Source organism: Dermochelys coriacea, chromosome 1 (assembly GCF_009764565.3).
Source record: "Dermochelys coriacea isolate rDerCor1 chromosome 1, rDerCor1.pri.v4, whole genome shotgun sequence".
Classification (NCBI taxonomy): domain Eukaryota; kingdom Metazoa; phylum Chordata; order Testudines; family Dermochelyidae; genus Dermochelys; species Dermochelys coriacea.
Window position 1 is genome coordinate 200103795 of NC_050068.2, and position 16166 is coordinate 200119960.

At 46.0% G+C, this 16166-nt stretch overlaps 1 protein-coding gene across 1 annotated transcript in view; it reads right to left on the minus strand.

Annotated features, from left to right (window-relative positions):
* Positions 1-16166, minus strand: part of F5 (coagulation factor V) — a 73344-nt gene that overhangs the window by 44798 nt on the left and 12380 nt on the right. Inside the window, exons 5-8 of the mRNA XM_038394720.2 lie at positions 15237-15380; positions 14459-14680; positions 13581-13746; positions 1106-1283 (exon numbers count right to left, since the gene is read on the minus strand). Of these exons, the coding sequence (XP_038250648.1) occupies positions 1106-1283; positions 13581-13746; positions 14459-14680; positions 15237-15380 (710 nt within the window). The remainder of the gene's footprint in view (positions 1-1105; positions 1284-13580; positions 13747-14458; positions 14681-15236; positions 15381-16166) is intronic.

A 16166-nucleotide genomic window follows, 5' to 3' on the forward strand; every position in this document is an offset into this window, starting at 1 on the left:
ATCACTGGAATTCCGTAAAAACAACGTGTGGCACCTTAGAGACTAACCAATTTATTTGGGCATGAGCTTTTGTGGGATAAACCCCACTTCATCAGATGCATGGAATGGAAAATACAGTAAGCAGGTATAAATATACCGCACATGAAAAAATGGGAGTTGTCTTACCAAGTGGGGAGTAAGGCAACTCCCATCTTTTCATGTGCTGTATATTTTCCACTCCATGTATCTGATGAAGAGGGTTATATCCCACGAAAGCTTATGCCCAAATACATTTATTAGTCTCTAAGGTGCCACAAGCACTCCTCGTTGTTTTTACTGATACAGACTAACACGGCTACACCTCTGTAACCTGGGATCCCTTGACATTCCTCCCAGCAGTGAAAACTGGGGAGAGAGGATAACACCCATCCCTTTCCCAGCTTCTAGGAGCCAAGGAGGACGGCGAGGGAAGAGAAATGCTCAAGGATGGAGCCAGATGGAGAGAGAAGAAACAGTGCACTGAATTCAATTGCGGAGCCACAAAATCGTCATGGCATTTAAGGATTGTACGGCTTTGGGATGTATCAATCTACAATGGCGGCAAGTCCAGGGGACACACCATTATGATACAACATAACATCTCAACATCATGCTGTCAGTATTGTGTAGCTCTCTAGCTTCATTTGATGACTCCCATCAAAGTGGCTCTTCAGCTTTCAAGGCTGAGTACCCTTGTCTGAGACAGCTAAACAGTAAGTGGTAGAGATTATGGGTTCCTAAAGTTCAGACACAGATCCAAACTTCCCCAAAGTTCAGGTGTGTTTGGAGTTGGGGGTTTGGACCAGCTATTCTAAATATTCTTTACAAAAAGCAAGTGTCAATGCAAAGTTTAGATTGATAAACCCAGCACTCAAAGTCAGGGATGGCAGAGATAGGATTGCAAACTTAAACTTAACTCTGTCCCCTTGTGCTCATACCTTCAAATATGGCCACTCTTTGTATCATTACACCTTATGTGACAAAGAATACAACACAAGCTCTTTCTTGTTTACTGTAAGTTATTTTGCATTTACAGTAAGTTACACCACAGTACATACAGTCTTTGTATTTGGCCCTTGCCACTTACCTTGATTGTGTCTCTAACCTGAGCTCTGATAACAGGGCCCAGAATTCCCATTTCCTTGGGCTGAGGAGTCTCCAGACGCTTATTGAAGTTGGCATCTTCATACTGCCTGAAAACGGCCTTTTTATACTTCTTCCCAATGAGATTTGAGAAGTTGTCCAAGTACTGAGCTTTATATTGCCTTAAAAAAAAAAGCAAGAAGTATCAATAACATCTTCTTAATGATGAGATCCACTAGATCGTAGAATACTCTTCCATGGGAAATGGCAGAAGCCCCTTGCAAGGTTTCAAAGACAGTGGAATTCCCAATGATGGCTAAGAATAGGTAGGGTTCATTAAGTCAGGTGAGAAGTTGTGTTTTAGCCATAAGCTGTGGCTGTTTTGTACCTGGACCCTTTTGAGAAAGGCTGTGGAAGCGTGATAACAACAAAGGTAAGATTTATTCCCCTCACTCTCTTCTTTTCCATCTCCTCTCAGTCCTCCCTCTCCCCTGCTGCATCCTGGGAATTGTAATTCCTGAACTCAAAGCTACAGGAGCCCGCTTGGAGCAAATTTAGAAACACACACTGGGATAGCTATCTGCATCTAACTAGATGCAACACATCTTTCCCCTTTAGAATAACCATTGTAAAACTTCAGTCACTTCCAGACCATCACTTGAGTCCAGTAACAAAGTCTTCCAATCTTTTAGGCAGTTTCCTTTGTCTCACACTTCTCCTAATACCCAGAGAGGCAGGAAAAAGACAAGGCAGTGGAGCAATTCCTACTACTATAGATTGTCCATCATTATTATTGGTGTCATCAACATTCTCTGGTCCAAAGTGGAAATCAGCATTCTCTTCTTCAGCTGCTGGCTGATGAGCTGCGGACAGTCTTGAAGTGTTCTATTTCTTTTGATTTATTAATCCAGCAGAATCTTTTCATATTTCTAGTATCTGCAAAGGAAAGGAATATCTTGAACATTCTTTTTTGACTTTGTATGACAGCTTCACACAAACAAGAGCTCCAATTTCAAATTTGTGAGGTTTAGCACCTTACAATACACACACTGCTTATATTTCTCCTGTTTGTTCTTAACACATTCACAAATTGTTTCATGAGAAGGTTTGGTTGAAAAAAGGAGAATATGTAGGCCCCTGACAGGTAGTAAGTCATTTACCAGCCTTGTGTCCTCGTAACAGTTCAAAGGGCAATGCTCCTGGTGTTGAATGTGGAGTAGTCCCATAAGCAAACAGTGTTTCATGTAAAACTTCTTTCCCTGGTCTCCCTTGAAAACTGGTAAGTTGTAAACTTTCTTTCACCAATCTGTTCATTATCTCAAGTAGGCCACTAGCTTTTGGATTGCATAAAGAAACCATTTTCTGTTTGATAGCATTGCTAATGAGGTAGTGTTGCATTTCAGCAGAAGTTATTTGCATTCCATGGTCAGTTACCAATTCCTTGGGAAAGCCTTCTCAGGCAAAAACTGATGATTTTAACTTGTTTACTATTTCAGCAGTAACCTTTCCAGTGAATGTAATTTCTGGCCAATCTGAATGATAGTTTACCATACTATGACAAACCTCTGTGTAACAGACTGACCTTCAAATGCTCCCCATTAGGTCAGGAGCCAGTTTCTCTCATGGACACTTGGGATAATGAACTAGTGTGAGAAGGTGGCTGAAGGTTTTCGGTGACTTATCACTTCTAGCACAAGCCATGCAAGTCTTGATTATTTCCTCAACTTGCTTGTCCATCCCTGGCCACCAGAAGTCTTATCGCAGTCGTCTTTTGGTTAGACTCATCCCCATATGTCCTCCATCTGCCAGGTGAATTAATCGTTGTCTCACAAGTGTAGGCACAACAAGATGGTCAATTCTCAAAACCCATTCATTTACAAAGGACAGCTCATGTGATACATATCTATATGGTTCCAAGTGTTCTGGTGTCATTGTCATGTAAGACCATCCATTGACTATGTAAGTCTTTAGGTTCTTGTGATGGGGTGTGCTCCCCACACTGAAACTGCAAGAGTTGCATTAGGTCAGGTGGACCCAATCACTTAATTAGCTTGCAAAAGGGGAGCTTTGAGTTGGAGGCAGCTAATCAGAGAGAAGCTCACTTGTGAGAGAGAGGCGAGGCTTCTACAAAAGACAGGGAATTAGCAGGGAGGTATGTGCAGTCACTTCTGGGAGAAGGGAGATGTGGCGGGGGCTACAGAGGCAGGTAGCCTTGGGTTACTCCCTGGGAGGAGGGAGTGAGGGGACTGGCAAACCCAGAGGATGGGGGCAGGCCAGGAGGTCTGGAATCGGCTCAGGGAAAGGCAGCAAGATGCAGGGAACTGATCTTGGCTGTTGTATAGAGGGTCCCTGAGCCAGAACCTGAAGTAAAGGATGGGCCCAGTTTCCCCCACTGCAGGAGTGGCACCATGAGCTAATGAAGCGGAAGACTGCTGGAGAGCAGGAACATTGATACACTGCAGCACCTAGAAGCGGAGACCACAATAGTCACCTAGTCAGAGGGCTGAGTCACAAAGAGGACGCTGCAGCTCCTGGAAGTGAGAGGGAGGCTGCAGAGGAGAAACAGACAGGGTGTAATTGCTGGGAGGGGCATTGGCCTGACTGAACTAATCTCCAGGACAGCCACAAAGCGGTGAGTACAGCAACCCCATCACAGTCCTGAAGTACCTTGTCTTCTCTCATGGCTGTTACCCACTCTGAGATTGAGTTGTAGCAGAGATTTGTGCAAGGACAATCTCTTCCATCATCTTTCTCTATTGCAACCTCATGGTAAGGTATGGGCAGGCGAGACAGAATCTGCAGTGGTGTTGTTGATTCCTGGAAGATACACTGTCAGCAAATCAAAGTCCTTTAGTTTGGTGGCCCATTTGGCAATTCTTGGAGTTGCTTTTCCAGAACCTCATGTGATGAATAAAGGTGAAAGAGGTTTATGATCAGATCTTAAGATAAATCTCCCACTGCCCCGTAAGTAAGTTCTGAAGTGTCTTACTGCCCAAAACCATGCCAGAACTTCTTTCGCAGAGACAGAATCAGATTTTTCAGAATCAGTCAGGGCTCTGGAGGCAAATGCAATAGTGACTCCTGTCCATTTTTTAGCTGAGTCAAGACAGCACCAAGACCTTACTGACAAGCTTCTGTTGTGACAATTGTTTGTTTCACAGAAACAAAAGGTCTTAAAGCCAGGATCGTGGACAGTGCATATTTGATCTTGTTAAAGCTGTTCTTGTACACTTCAACCCATTCAAACCTTACATGACCTTTTTTTAGGAGATGACTCAGCAGAACTACTTTCATAGCAAACTTCTTTACAAACTTTGAATGGTATTTGCATAATCCAAAGGAGGACTGAAGTTTGTGCTTTTTGTCAGGCTGTGGTGCATCACAAATGGCTTTCACTAGGTCTGGTTTTGGTTGTATGCCATTCTGAGAGATTCTGTGTCCTAGACATGTCACTGAGTTGGTACGGAGTTGACATTTCTTCTTGCTAATAGTAAATCTGTATCAAAGTTTTTCTAGAACCTTTTTTAGCATGTCATCATGTTCAGATTCATCTTTGCCATACACTAGAATGTCATCTTGAAAGTAAGTAACACGCATTCTCTCGCCAAAGTTGCATGCGTCATTCTCTGGAATACTGGTGCTACAGAGGCCTTTTGAATTGGAAAAAACCTTCTGCAGTGATGAAAGCTGTGTACTTGCGGGATTTTTCCATTAAGGGGATCTGGTGGTAAGCCGAGCATAAATCAAGAGTCATAAAGACTCTTGCCTCCTTCAAGGTGAGCAGCATTTCCCAGATGTTGGATAGAGGATGACAATACACAACTATGTTGGAATTTAAATCTCTCAAGTCCACATACATGTGGATAGCACCATCAGACTTCCTGGTGAGAATGATAGGAGAAACCCATTCTGATGAATCAACTGGTTCAATTATATCTGCTTTGCATCGTTTCAGCATCTCCTCCTTGAGTGGTTGTCTCACTGCAACTGGTATGTTTTGCATTTTATGTTGTACAGGCACCACATTATATCGTAGCTGGCTCTTGTGCTTGAACTTTTTTTGTAATCCCTGCAGTGTCTGTGAAAACTTCTGAAAAGTCCGATTCCCATGATCCAAGTGATCTGCTTGTAGATATCTAAGTTTCTACAGATGGATCGGAGCTGTTCTTGACCAGCCTCTTCTCCCCACGATCCAGGAGATCCAACACCTCCTGTGTCGTACAGGAAGGAGTGTGTCTGCAACATGTAGCCAGCATAGTCAGCTAGGCAGTTGCTAGGTGAGCTCTCCAAGCTGGGCAACCAGGAAATGGAATTCCAAAAATTCATGGGGCTTTTAAGGGGAGGGGCAGCTTCCTGCGTACCTGCAGCAGAGTTCAAAGCAGAGAGAGATCAAACGAGGGACATTGTGGGACACCTCCCGGAGGCCATTAAGTTGATGTAAGTAACAGTGTCTACACTGACACTGCATCAACCTAACTACATCAATCTTGACTCTACACTGCTCATGGAGGTGGAGTTTAGTTGACAGAGTGGGGAAGTTATGTTGGCGAGATTGGAATTTAAGGGTTGACACTTCCATAGTTAGGTCACCATAAGATGCCTTGCATTGACCTAACTCTGTAATGTAGACCAGGCCTAACTTGATGCTCTGGCACTGAGAGTGAAATATCTGTGCCTTGGGGACATCTGACCTGGGCCCTGCCAGGGATAGGCTGCGTGAATTTGTCAATTTAACAGATGAAATGATCAGAGATCAAATTGTCATGAAGATAACAAGTTCCCCCAAGATTTGTGAACAACTCCTGATGATAAAAGGCCTTACCTTGGAGAAAACCATAGAAGCTGCCTGACGAGTGGAAAGCACAATCCACTGTGTTAAGTAGCTTTCTGCAACACCAGATGTCTTCGAGCCTGCATGTTAATACAGTCTGATACAAGACTGCAACCCGCAAAGCTCCTAAATCTACATCCTTTATTCCCAACCAACTCTACACTGTGCTATTTGCCAACTCCCAACCTGAGTTGCATGCTTCAGACATACCCCAGAGGCTATGGTGGGTCTCCCATCAGTGACTATTTTACAACTACCATAGAGTAAAAAAGCTGTAATCCCAAGGGGAGGGGGGAAATCTATGTAGCCCAAAAGAGAGTTTCTATTTTAGGATTGAATTATCAAAGGGGGCTTCAAATGATATTAGATCTGAAGAGTACAGAACATATTCTGCAAACTGAGGAAAAAAGGACTACAAAAGGGACCCGCAGCAGTGCTGCATGAAAGCCAAGGAGCTGCAGCAGGCGTACCAGAAGGCAAGGGAGGCCAAAAATTGCTCTGGTGTAGAGCTGCAGACTTGCCACTTTTACAAAGAGCTACATGCTATCCTCGATGGAGAGCCCACCACTACCACCCCCAAGAGCCCTGTGGATTCTTTGGAGGAACTTGAGTCTCAGGCCCTCTGCTGTGAACAGCGAGGAGGAGAATGGGGACAGGCAACCAAGGTATCCAGTGGTGCAGCAAGCCAGGACATGCTTTTGAGTCCTGCGCAATCCAGCTAGTCCCTACAGTCCAACATAGGCAAGCCTGATGCAGGGGAAGGAATTTCTCATAAGTATGCAGTTTGCTTTGAAATTGCAGGGATGGAAGGCCCAAAGTTGCAGGACACGTCTGTTGATTTACTCTTTTTTTACTGATGCTAGGTAAGGTAGTGAAATAACCAATAGAGGTAGTTGCTATCTGCTTTTCATCCCCCTCTAGAGTAAGGCAGAGGGTCTCTGCAGAACAGTTTGTGCGCTCCAGGATGTCCTGTGCACCCTTCATGGAGATCGTGAGGAAACTTCTCTGGATGTAGTGTGCAGTCCTCAGCCAAAGGTTTCTGGTGAGGGCTTCCTTTTTTCTTCTGCTGCGGTAGGACACTTTCCTATGCCACTAAGCCCTGATCTACACTACGAGTTTAGGTCGAATTTAGCAGCGTTAGGTCAATTTAACCCTGCACCCGTCTACACGACTAAGCCTGTTTTGTTGACTTAATGGGCTCTTAAAATCGATTTGTGTACTGCTCCCCAGCTAGGGGTTTAGTACTAAAATCGACTTCGCTGGGTCGAATTTGGGGTAGTGTGGACACAATTTGACAGTATTGGCCCTCGGGAGCTATCCCAGAGTGCTCCATTGTGACCGCACTGGACAGCACTCTCAACTCAGATGCACTGGCCAGGTAAACAAGAAAAGCCCCAGGAACTTTTGAATTTCATTTCCTGTTTGGCCAGCATGGCGAGCTCATCAGCACAGGTGACCATGGAGTCCCAGAAATACAAAAGAGCTCCAGCATGGATCAAATGGGAGGTGCTGGATCTGATCACTGTATGGGGAGAAGAATCCGTGCTATCAGAACTATGTTCCAAAAGACGAAATGCCAATATATTTGCCAAAATCTCCAAGGGCATGATGGACAGAGGCTGCAACAGGGACACACAGCAGTGTCACGTGAAAGTTAAGGAGCTGAGGCAAGCCTACCAAAAAACAAAGGATGCAAATGGTCGCTCCGGGTCAGAGTCCCATACATGCCGCTTCTATGATGAGTTGCATGCAATTCTATTGGGGGCCCCTACCACTACCCCACCACTGTCCATGGACACCTCCAAGGGGGGAGTCTCACGCAACAGGGATGAGGATTTTGTGGATGAGGAAGATGAGAAGGAGGAGGAGGAGGAGGTTGAGGATAGCGCACAGCAGCCAAGCAGAGACTCCCTTCTCCCTGGCAGCCAGGAACTGTTCATCATCCTGGAGCCAATACCCTCCCAACACTCCGAAGGCAAGCTCCTGGACCATGAAGCCAGAGAAGGCACCTCTGGTGAGTGTACCTTTGTAAATATAATACAGGGTTTAAAAGCAAGTGTGTTAAATGATTAATTTGCCCTGAAACTTGGGATGCATTTGTGGCCAGTATAGCTACTGGAAAAGTCTGTTAACATGTCTGGGGATAGAGCGGAAATCCTCCAGGGACATCTCCATGATGCTTTCCTGGAGGTACTCTAAAAGTCTTTGCCACACTGTGTGGGGAGGCCTGTTCATGCTGAGCTGTCCACGTTTGGCTGAGAGGGATCTTCTCTGATACTAGCCACGCGGTGGGGTGTGTGTGAAGCACATGTGCTATGTAACGTGAATTGCTTGATTCAGTGTGAAATAGTCTTCTCTTTGTTCTCTAAAATGTATTTATTTTCCTCCCGCAGCTGCAAATGTTTCTATGCTCCCCCTATCATCTCCACCCGAGGCTTGCGCAGATTAGAAGGTGAAAGAAACACACTCGCGATGACATGTTCTAAGAGTTCATGTAGTCCTCCTGCACTGAAAGAGCCCAGCAGACTGCATGAAGGCAGACAATGGCAGAGTCCAGGAAAGCATTAAATGAACGTGATGAAAGGAGGCAGGATGCAAAGCTGAGCCTAATGGGGGAGCAAACTGACATGCTCAGGCATCTGGTGGAGCTGCATGAAAGGCAGCAGGAGCACAGACTGCAGCTGCAGCCCCTGTATAACCACCTGCCCTCCTCCCCAAGTTCCATATCCTCCTCACCCAGATGCCAAGAACGTGGGTAGTGGGGGGGCTACGGGCACCCAGCCACTCCACCCCAGAGGATTGCCCAAGCAACAGAAGGCTGGCATTCAATAAGTTTTGAACTGTAGTGTGGCCTTGTCCTTCCCTCCTCCTCTCATCCACCACCCCACCCAGTGCTTCCCTCCTCACCCACCCCTCCTGGGCTACCTTGCGAGTTTTCCCCCTGTTTGTATGATGAATTAATAAAGAATGCATGATTTTGAAACAATAATGACTTTATTGTCTCTGAAAGCAGTGATTGAAGGGGGGCGGTCCGTTGGCTTACAGGAAAGTAGAGTCAACCAAGGGGGTGGGTTTTCATCAAGGAGAAACAAACAGAACTGTCACACTGTAGCCTGGCCAGGTTTTCAAAAAGAGGCATCCGATGAAGTGAGCTGTAGCTCACGAAAGCTTATGCTCTAATAAATTTGTTAGTCTATAAGGTGCCACAAGTACTCCTTTTCTTTTTGCAAATACAGACTAACACGGCTGCTACTCTGAAACAGGTTTTCAAAGCTTCTCTGATGCACAGCACGCCTTGCTGTGCTCTTCTAATCACCCTAGCGTCTGGCTGTGCATAATCGGCCACCAGACGATTTGCCTCAACCTTCCACCCCGCCATAAACGTCTCCCCCTTACTCTCACAGATATCATGGAGCCCCCACACAGCAAGCAGCAACAACAATAGGAATGTTGGTTGTGCTGAGATCTAACCTAGTCAGCAAACAGCACCAGCGAGCTTTTAAACGTCCAAAGGCACATTCTACCACCAATCTGCACTTGCTCAGCCTGTAGTTGAACTGCTCCTTACTACTGTCCAGGCTGCCTGTGTACGGCTTCGTGAGCCAAGGGAGCAAGGGGTACGCTGAGTCCCCAAGGATAACTATTGGCATTTCAACATTCGCAACGGTAATTTTCTGGTCTGGGAAGTCCCTTCTTGCAACTGCTCGAACAGCCCTGAGTTCCTAAAGATGCGAACGTCATGCACCTTTCCTGGCCATCCCACGTTGATGTCAGTGAAATGTCTCTTGTGATCCATCAGCGCTTGCATCTCCATTGAGAAGTACCCCTTGTGGCTTACATACTGGTTGGCATGGTGGTCCAGTGTCAAGATAGGGATATGCTTTCCATCTATCGCCCCACCACAGTTAAGGAACCCCATTGCAGCAAAGCCATCCACTGTGACCTGCACATTTCCCAGAGTCACTACCCTTGATAGCAGAACATCAGTGATTGCATTGGCTACGTGGCTCACAGCAGCCCTCACAGTAGATTTACTCACTCCAAATTGATTCCCAACTGACCGGTAACAGTCAGGCATTGCAAGCTTCCAAAGAGCTATCGCCACTCGCTTCTCAACTGTCAGGGCAGCTCTCATCCTGGTATTCCTGTGCTTCAGGGCGGGGGAAAGCAACTCACAAAGTTCAAGGAAAGTGACCTTACATGTACAAAAGTTTCGCAGCCACTGTAAATCATCTCAGACCTGCAACACTATGCAGTCCCACCAGTCTGTGCTTGTTTCCCAGGCCCAGAATTGGCATTCCATGGCAGAACCTGCCACATTACCACTATGATGTCCAAATTGCCAGGGCCCATGCTTTGAGAGAAGTCTATATCCATGTCCTCATCACTATCGTGATCACGCTGTTGTCGCCTCCTCACCTGATTTTGCAGGTTCTGCATATACTGCAGGATAATGTGCGAGGTGTTTACAATGCTCACAACAGCAGTGGTGAGCTGAGCGGGCTCCATGCTTGCTGTGGTATGTTGTCTGCAGAAGAGCAGAATTGCAGCGGAAGCAGTGGATGACGACTGATGCCACGAGAATAGATATTTACACAGAATGATGAGAGGACCTGTGAGGTGGATTCATGGCACCAGGAGAGCAAAGTTGCAGTGGAAGCGGTGGATGATGACGACGATGGTTAGCAATCCTACTGCACCGTCTGCTGACAGCAGTATGGCGTCTGCATGGAAAAAAGGTGTGAAATGATTGTCTGCCATTGCTTTCACGGAGGGAGGGGCGACTGACAACATGTACCCAGAACCACCCGCGACAATGTTTTTGCCCTATCAGACATTGGGAGCTCAACCAAGAATTCCAATGGGCAGTGGAGACTGCGGGAACTTTGTGATAGCTACCCACAGTGCAACGCTCCAAAAATTGACACTAGCCACGGTATAGTGGACGCACTCCGCCAACTTAATGCGCTTAGTGGGGACACACACAATCGACTGTATAAAATCGCTTCCTAAAAATTGACTTCTATACATTTTACCTAATTTTGTAGTGTAGACATACCCTCAGTGATTACTTCAACCGGAACCATTGCAGCACATGGACTGGCAGCATATGGCCCTGGTTTGCAGCCAGATGCCTGCAGGATCTGTTCCCTTCCAGCCTCCATTACCCTCAGGAGTGAGATATCAACTAAAATCACCACCGCCTGTGGAAAACAGTGCCAGTATTCTATTCAATTGCCCTAGATGCACACACTCATGCTCGTGAGCTATCCCCATCGTCCCCCTCACCCCTTCCCTTCATGGTTGTACTCATGATGACTGGACTGCAGCCATACTGTATCGATCACAAGTTGAAATGAGAATCTAATGCTTGCAACTTGTGTGGATGAAGGGGAGTGAGTTCAGTATACCAAGTTTCCATTTGTCTCGTGAATACACTCACAGTAGTACCTCTGTGCATTGTACCCTTTGCAGTTGGAAATGTGGCCTTGGGGGGGTCTCTCCATCCACACCAGTAGAGCGGCTCAGCCAGATAAGGAGGAGAAGGAAGATGAGGGATGGCATGTTCCAAGAGATCCTGCAAGCCTCTGCTGCTTTGGATACCAAGCATGGGGCTTGGATGTTCACCCTTGAGGACAGCAGGCCAGGGATAGAGTGGAGAGGAGAAAGGTGCAGGAAAAGGACAGACATGCAGCAGGAAATGCTAGCACTTCTCAAGCAGCAAACAGACATGCTGCAGACTCTTGTTGATCTTCAGGTTCAACCATCTTGTGCTCACCTCCTTCTGCAGTCCAAAGAGAACTGCATTCTGGGACCTCTGCACTATCCCTACCACACCACGCTGGACAATCACAGCTGCACATAACTGACCGGTATATGTGGAAACTTGTTGGATTTCCCAACTCCAAACTGAATTCCAACTGATCAGTAGCAGTTGGGCATTGCAAATTTTCACAATGCAATTACCACTCACTTCTCCACTCTCAGTGCAGATCTCATTTTGGTGTTGTTACGCAGGAGGGCTGAGGTGAGTTCGGCACATAGATCCAAGAACATCCTAAAGTTCTGCAGCCACTGCTCATCTTCCCAAACCTAATGTGATCCCACCCGTCAGTGCTTCTTTCTCTGGCCCAGCTCCAGCTCCATCATGAATGCCGTCAACAACTTTGAATTGTTTCTTTCTATGTCCCAGAGCAAATCTAGCCTCCGAGAAATTGTCACGCTGTAGCTCACAAAAGCTTATGCTCAAATAAATTTGTTAGTCTCTAAGGTGCCACAAGTCCTCCTTTTCTTTTTGCGTATACAGACTAACACGGCTGCTACTCTGAAACCTGTCACGTTCCCTGCAGCTCCTCTGGCAGTTCTGCAAATACTGCAGGACCAGGCTCGCCAGTCTCACAACACTCATCACAACAGTGCAGAGCTGTGCAGGATCCATGCTTCTGACACAGATAATGGACAGCCAGGAGGGATGCACAGGTTTGTGGGGATTTTGAGAAGAGGCGTGGAACGTTATGGGATGCAGATGAAATTATGGGATGGAGAACACTGCATTATGGGATGTTGAAATCATGTTCCTAGTCACCCCTGCGTGACTCGTTTTGCATCGATACAAGCGCTGCTAGTGAGAATGCGCACCGCCAACAAAAAGAGCGCATTGTGGACACGCAAAATTGATGTATTACTGCAATGGCTGTATGCTGATGTAACTTAGGTCGACATAATTTTGTCGCGTAGACATGGCCTTCATCTGCACAACAGCACCACTCACCTAGGAAACCTCCTGCTGCCTCATGGTGTCAGACTCCCTAAGCTTCCAGGATCTGCAACACTATGCAATCGCACCAGTCTGTGCTTGTTTGCTGAGCCCAGAATCGGCATTCCACTGTATCAACCAGCCCCACTGCCACCATGATGTCCCAATTGCCACAGCCCATGCTTTCAGGAATGTCTGTGTCCATGTCCTCATCACAATCATCCTCGTGCTGGTGTCTCTTAGCCTGGTTCTATACATACTCCAAGATAATGTGCGAGGTGTTTAAAATGCTCACAACAGCAGGGGTGAGCTGAGTGGGCTCCATATTTGCCGTGGTATGGCATCAGCATGGGTAACCCAGGAAAAAAGGGTCAAAACGATTGTCTGCCATTGCTTTCATGGAGAGACGGAGGGAGGGCAACTGACGACATGTACCCAAAACCTCCCTTGACAATGTTTTAGCCTCATCAGGCACTGGTAGCTTAACCCAGAATCCAATGGGCTGCGGAGACTGCGGGAACTGTGAGATAGGTACCCACCGTGCACCGCTCCGTAAGTCGATCCTAATCACAGTATTGAGGACGCACTCCACCGACTTAGTGCACTTGGTGGGGACATACACAATCGACTGTATAAAATTGATTTCTAAAAATCTACTTCTATAAAATCCACCTAATTTTGTAGTGTAGACATACCCTAGGACTTCTACATAGTGCATTCCATAAATACCATGCAACCCTGCCTCTAATATTCCTCTTCTTCTACAAGATTGAGTTCCTGTGAAAAATATGCAGAAGAAGTTCTTAAGGGCTAGGACTTTACATTATATAGCACATTTCCTAAGCCACCTCAAGTTAACATTCATCAGCACAGTATAGTTCACCATTTTACCTATCAATGGTCTCTGGAATTTCTGGAGCATAATCCCAGGTGATTTCTTCCGCAGCAATGAAATATTCCCAGTCCTTAATCATACGCAATTCCTTAAAGGATAATTTCTTCTTGAACACGTCTTTCCCCGCACATTCTTTTATGTTGAGGTAACCGTGCATTCCAGCTGGTAGAAGAGAGACACAGTACAATGGTTACTGTTAGTCCTATGAACACTGCATTCCTACAGCCCATCAGCTCAGGATGCATGAAAACATTCACTCATTGACCTGAGTCTATTCAGGTCGAAAAAAAAGGAGTGCAGGCATTAAGGGTGGTATTTTCAAAGGGGCTTGTGGGAGTCACTGAGAGCTCAGCAACTAACTCATATAGCCTCCTTTGAAAATACCAGCCTAACTGATAGCAAGAACTGCTCCTCTTCTGTTAAATGAGTCCTCCAACCTTTCACAAGAGGGAATCCACTGATCCATTACAACTGAGATCTGTTCACTCTAGGGGGAAACTAACATCCACTGTTAAAGATGAGCAGAAAAGATTTTTTGCCCACTGAACTGCAAAAGTTCTCTGTTTCTCCTGAAAGAGCTGGTCAATCTCCAGGTTTTTTTAGAATGAGGCTCATCTGAGCAACTTCCAAAGAGTTAAAAACTAAGTTCGATTCATTGTTGTCCTGTAGCCGCTTTGCAGCAGTCATCCTAATGAGCCCCATCTTGCAACCCTAATTCAAACAAAATGCCCTATTTCCACTGATTTCCTAGGATGATCCCAAATGTGTTAGCCACCACATTTGACAAACTTAGCAGCACTTTTGGAGATAAGGAGGAAGAGACAAGAATGACACTCTAACTGTACAACTGCCTCCTGAACAGATGTTCCCTTGCCTTGCAGATGCTTCTGGACAAGAGAAGATATCAGCCACCTTCCTTTCTGGCTCACAGTCATGTTTGCTGTGGTCGATGCACCTCCCACAAGGCTGACGGTCGAGACCTTGCGACAGTTTTGTTCCAGGACTTGCCCATTGAAATGGATGGAGAAAATCTCTGGTTTGGAGCTCATTCCTATCAAATGCCAGCTAATGTTATCGTATGTGCAAGCTCCTAGGTCTGAAACAGAACAGCAGGGTTCAGAACACAGGTGAATCATCCCAGAATGGTTCATTAATTCCCACTGGTAGGTGAAAAGTGAATATCCACTCTGCACTTTTAATAAAGTCTCTCTGATATCTCAATGACCACGTCTAGGATGGGTACTGTATAGGCCATGGGTGGGATTTTCAAAAGTACTTAAGTGGATTAGGAGTCTAAATCCCATTGAAAGTCAATGGGAGTTGAGTGCCTAACTCACTTAGGTGCTTTTGAAAAACCTCACTCCTTATCCAGCGAGTGGCAGGAAGAGATTTAATTCTCTTTCTGCACAAACAGCCACGCCCTTGGAAGCCATGTGCTCTTGGCACCAAGGGCAGACTGCAGGGGAAAGCGGTGGTGCTTGGGAGTGCACACATGCTCCCTTGTGGAACCAGATACGCATCATAAGGTTATACAAGAGGCTCTGCCACTCTACTCCTTCTGTTTGCTTTCTACAGCCCTATAGTGTATGCTGCAGTGAGGAGTAATATACAGTTTGTGGACTCTGGCTGGATGCCACGAGTATGTACAGTACCTGGCAACGTCCCATTAGTGTAACCATTAATTGTGTACAGGAGAGAGGTTGATTTTTGCCAGCTTTTGCTTTCATCGAACACAGCAAACATCAACACATATTCTTTGTCAAACAGCTTCTGTGTCCCATCTTCCTTCAGGCTTCCTGTGGGAGGAAACAAGAGGTATCAGATAAAGGCAAAAATAAAAGGCGCTCACATCAACTAAAAGGCATCCAGATCTATTCCATGAGCTTGCCGCACGTGCCAGCTGCACCTGGGCACATAGGACATCTTTTCAAAATGTGCTTGAGGTGACTAATTCTGGGGAAAGGTGCTGGATTGGCAGCTTTGGAGACTGAAGGCCTCTAGCATCCACAGAACAGATTCAGCACAGCATGCATCAGTGCATCCTCCCTCTAAACTACTCCGGTAATGTGCCACAGGGACGCTCTCTGACAGTGAGAGAGGAGATTCATCTTGAGGTCCAATTCAGTCCTTGACTTCTCTTCTGGGACTACCAGATTAATGCCAGGTGTAGCTGAGTTTCTGTCAACATGGACGGCTGCCCCCTTGGTACTGGACGGAGACCCCCAAATCATTTCACACAGACAAGCAAGTACCCTTCACATAGTAAGCATTTTTGGTCATTACTGCCATGGGCAGATACTGCAATGATGAGTGTAGTATAAGAACCTATATAGAAGAGAATAGGACTGGTGACCTAGAGGTGAGATGCATTTATATTGTATGCACATGTGTATTGCCATCCCACCCAAACCTAGTTTCATCTCACTGTTTCTTCTGATAGATTAGAGACATAACAAATGCAAACTTGTTTTCAATATATTGCTTGTTTATTTGACTTGTATCACCCAGGCAGTGCTTAATTTGTAATGAAAGAGGTGCTGGGGCTCAAGCAATTTTTTTACTTTCATAAGTGATGCGGGAAG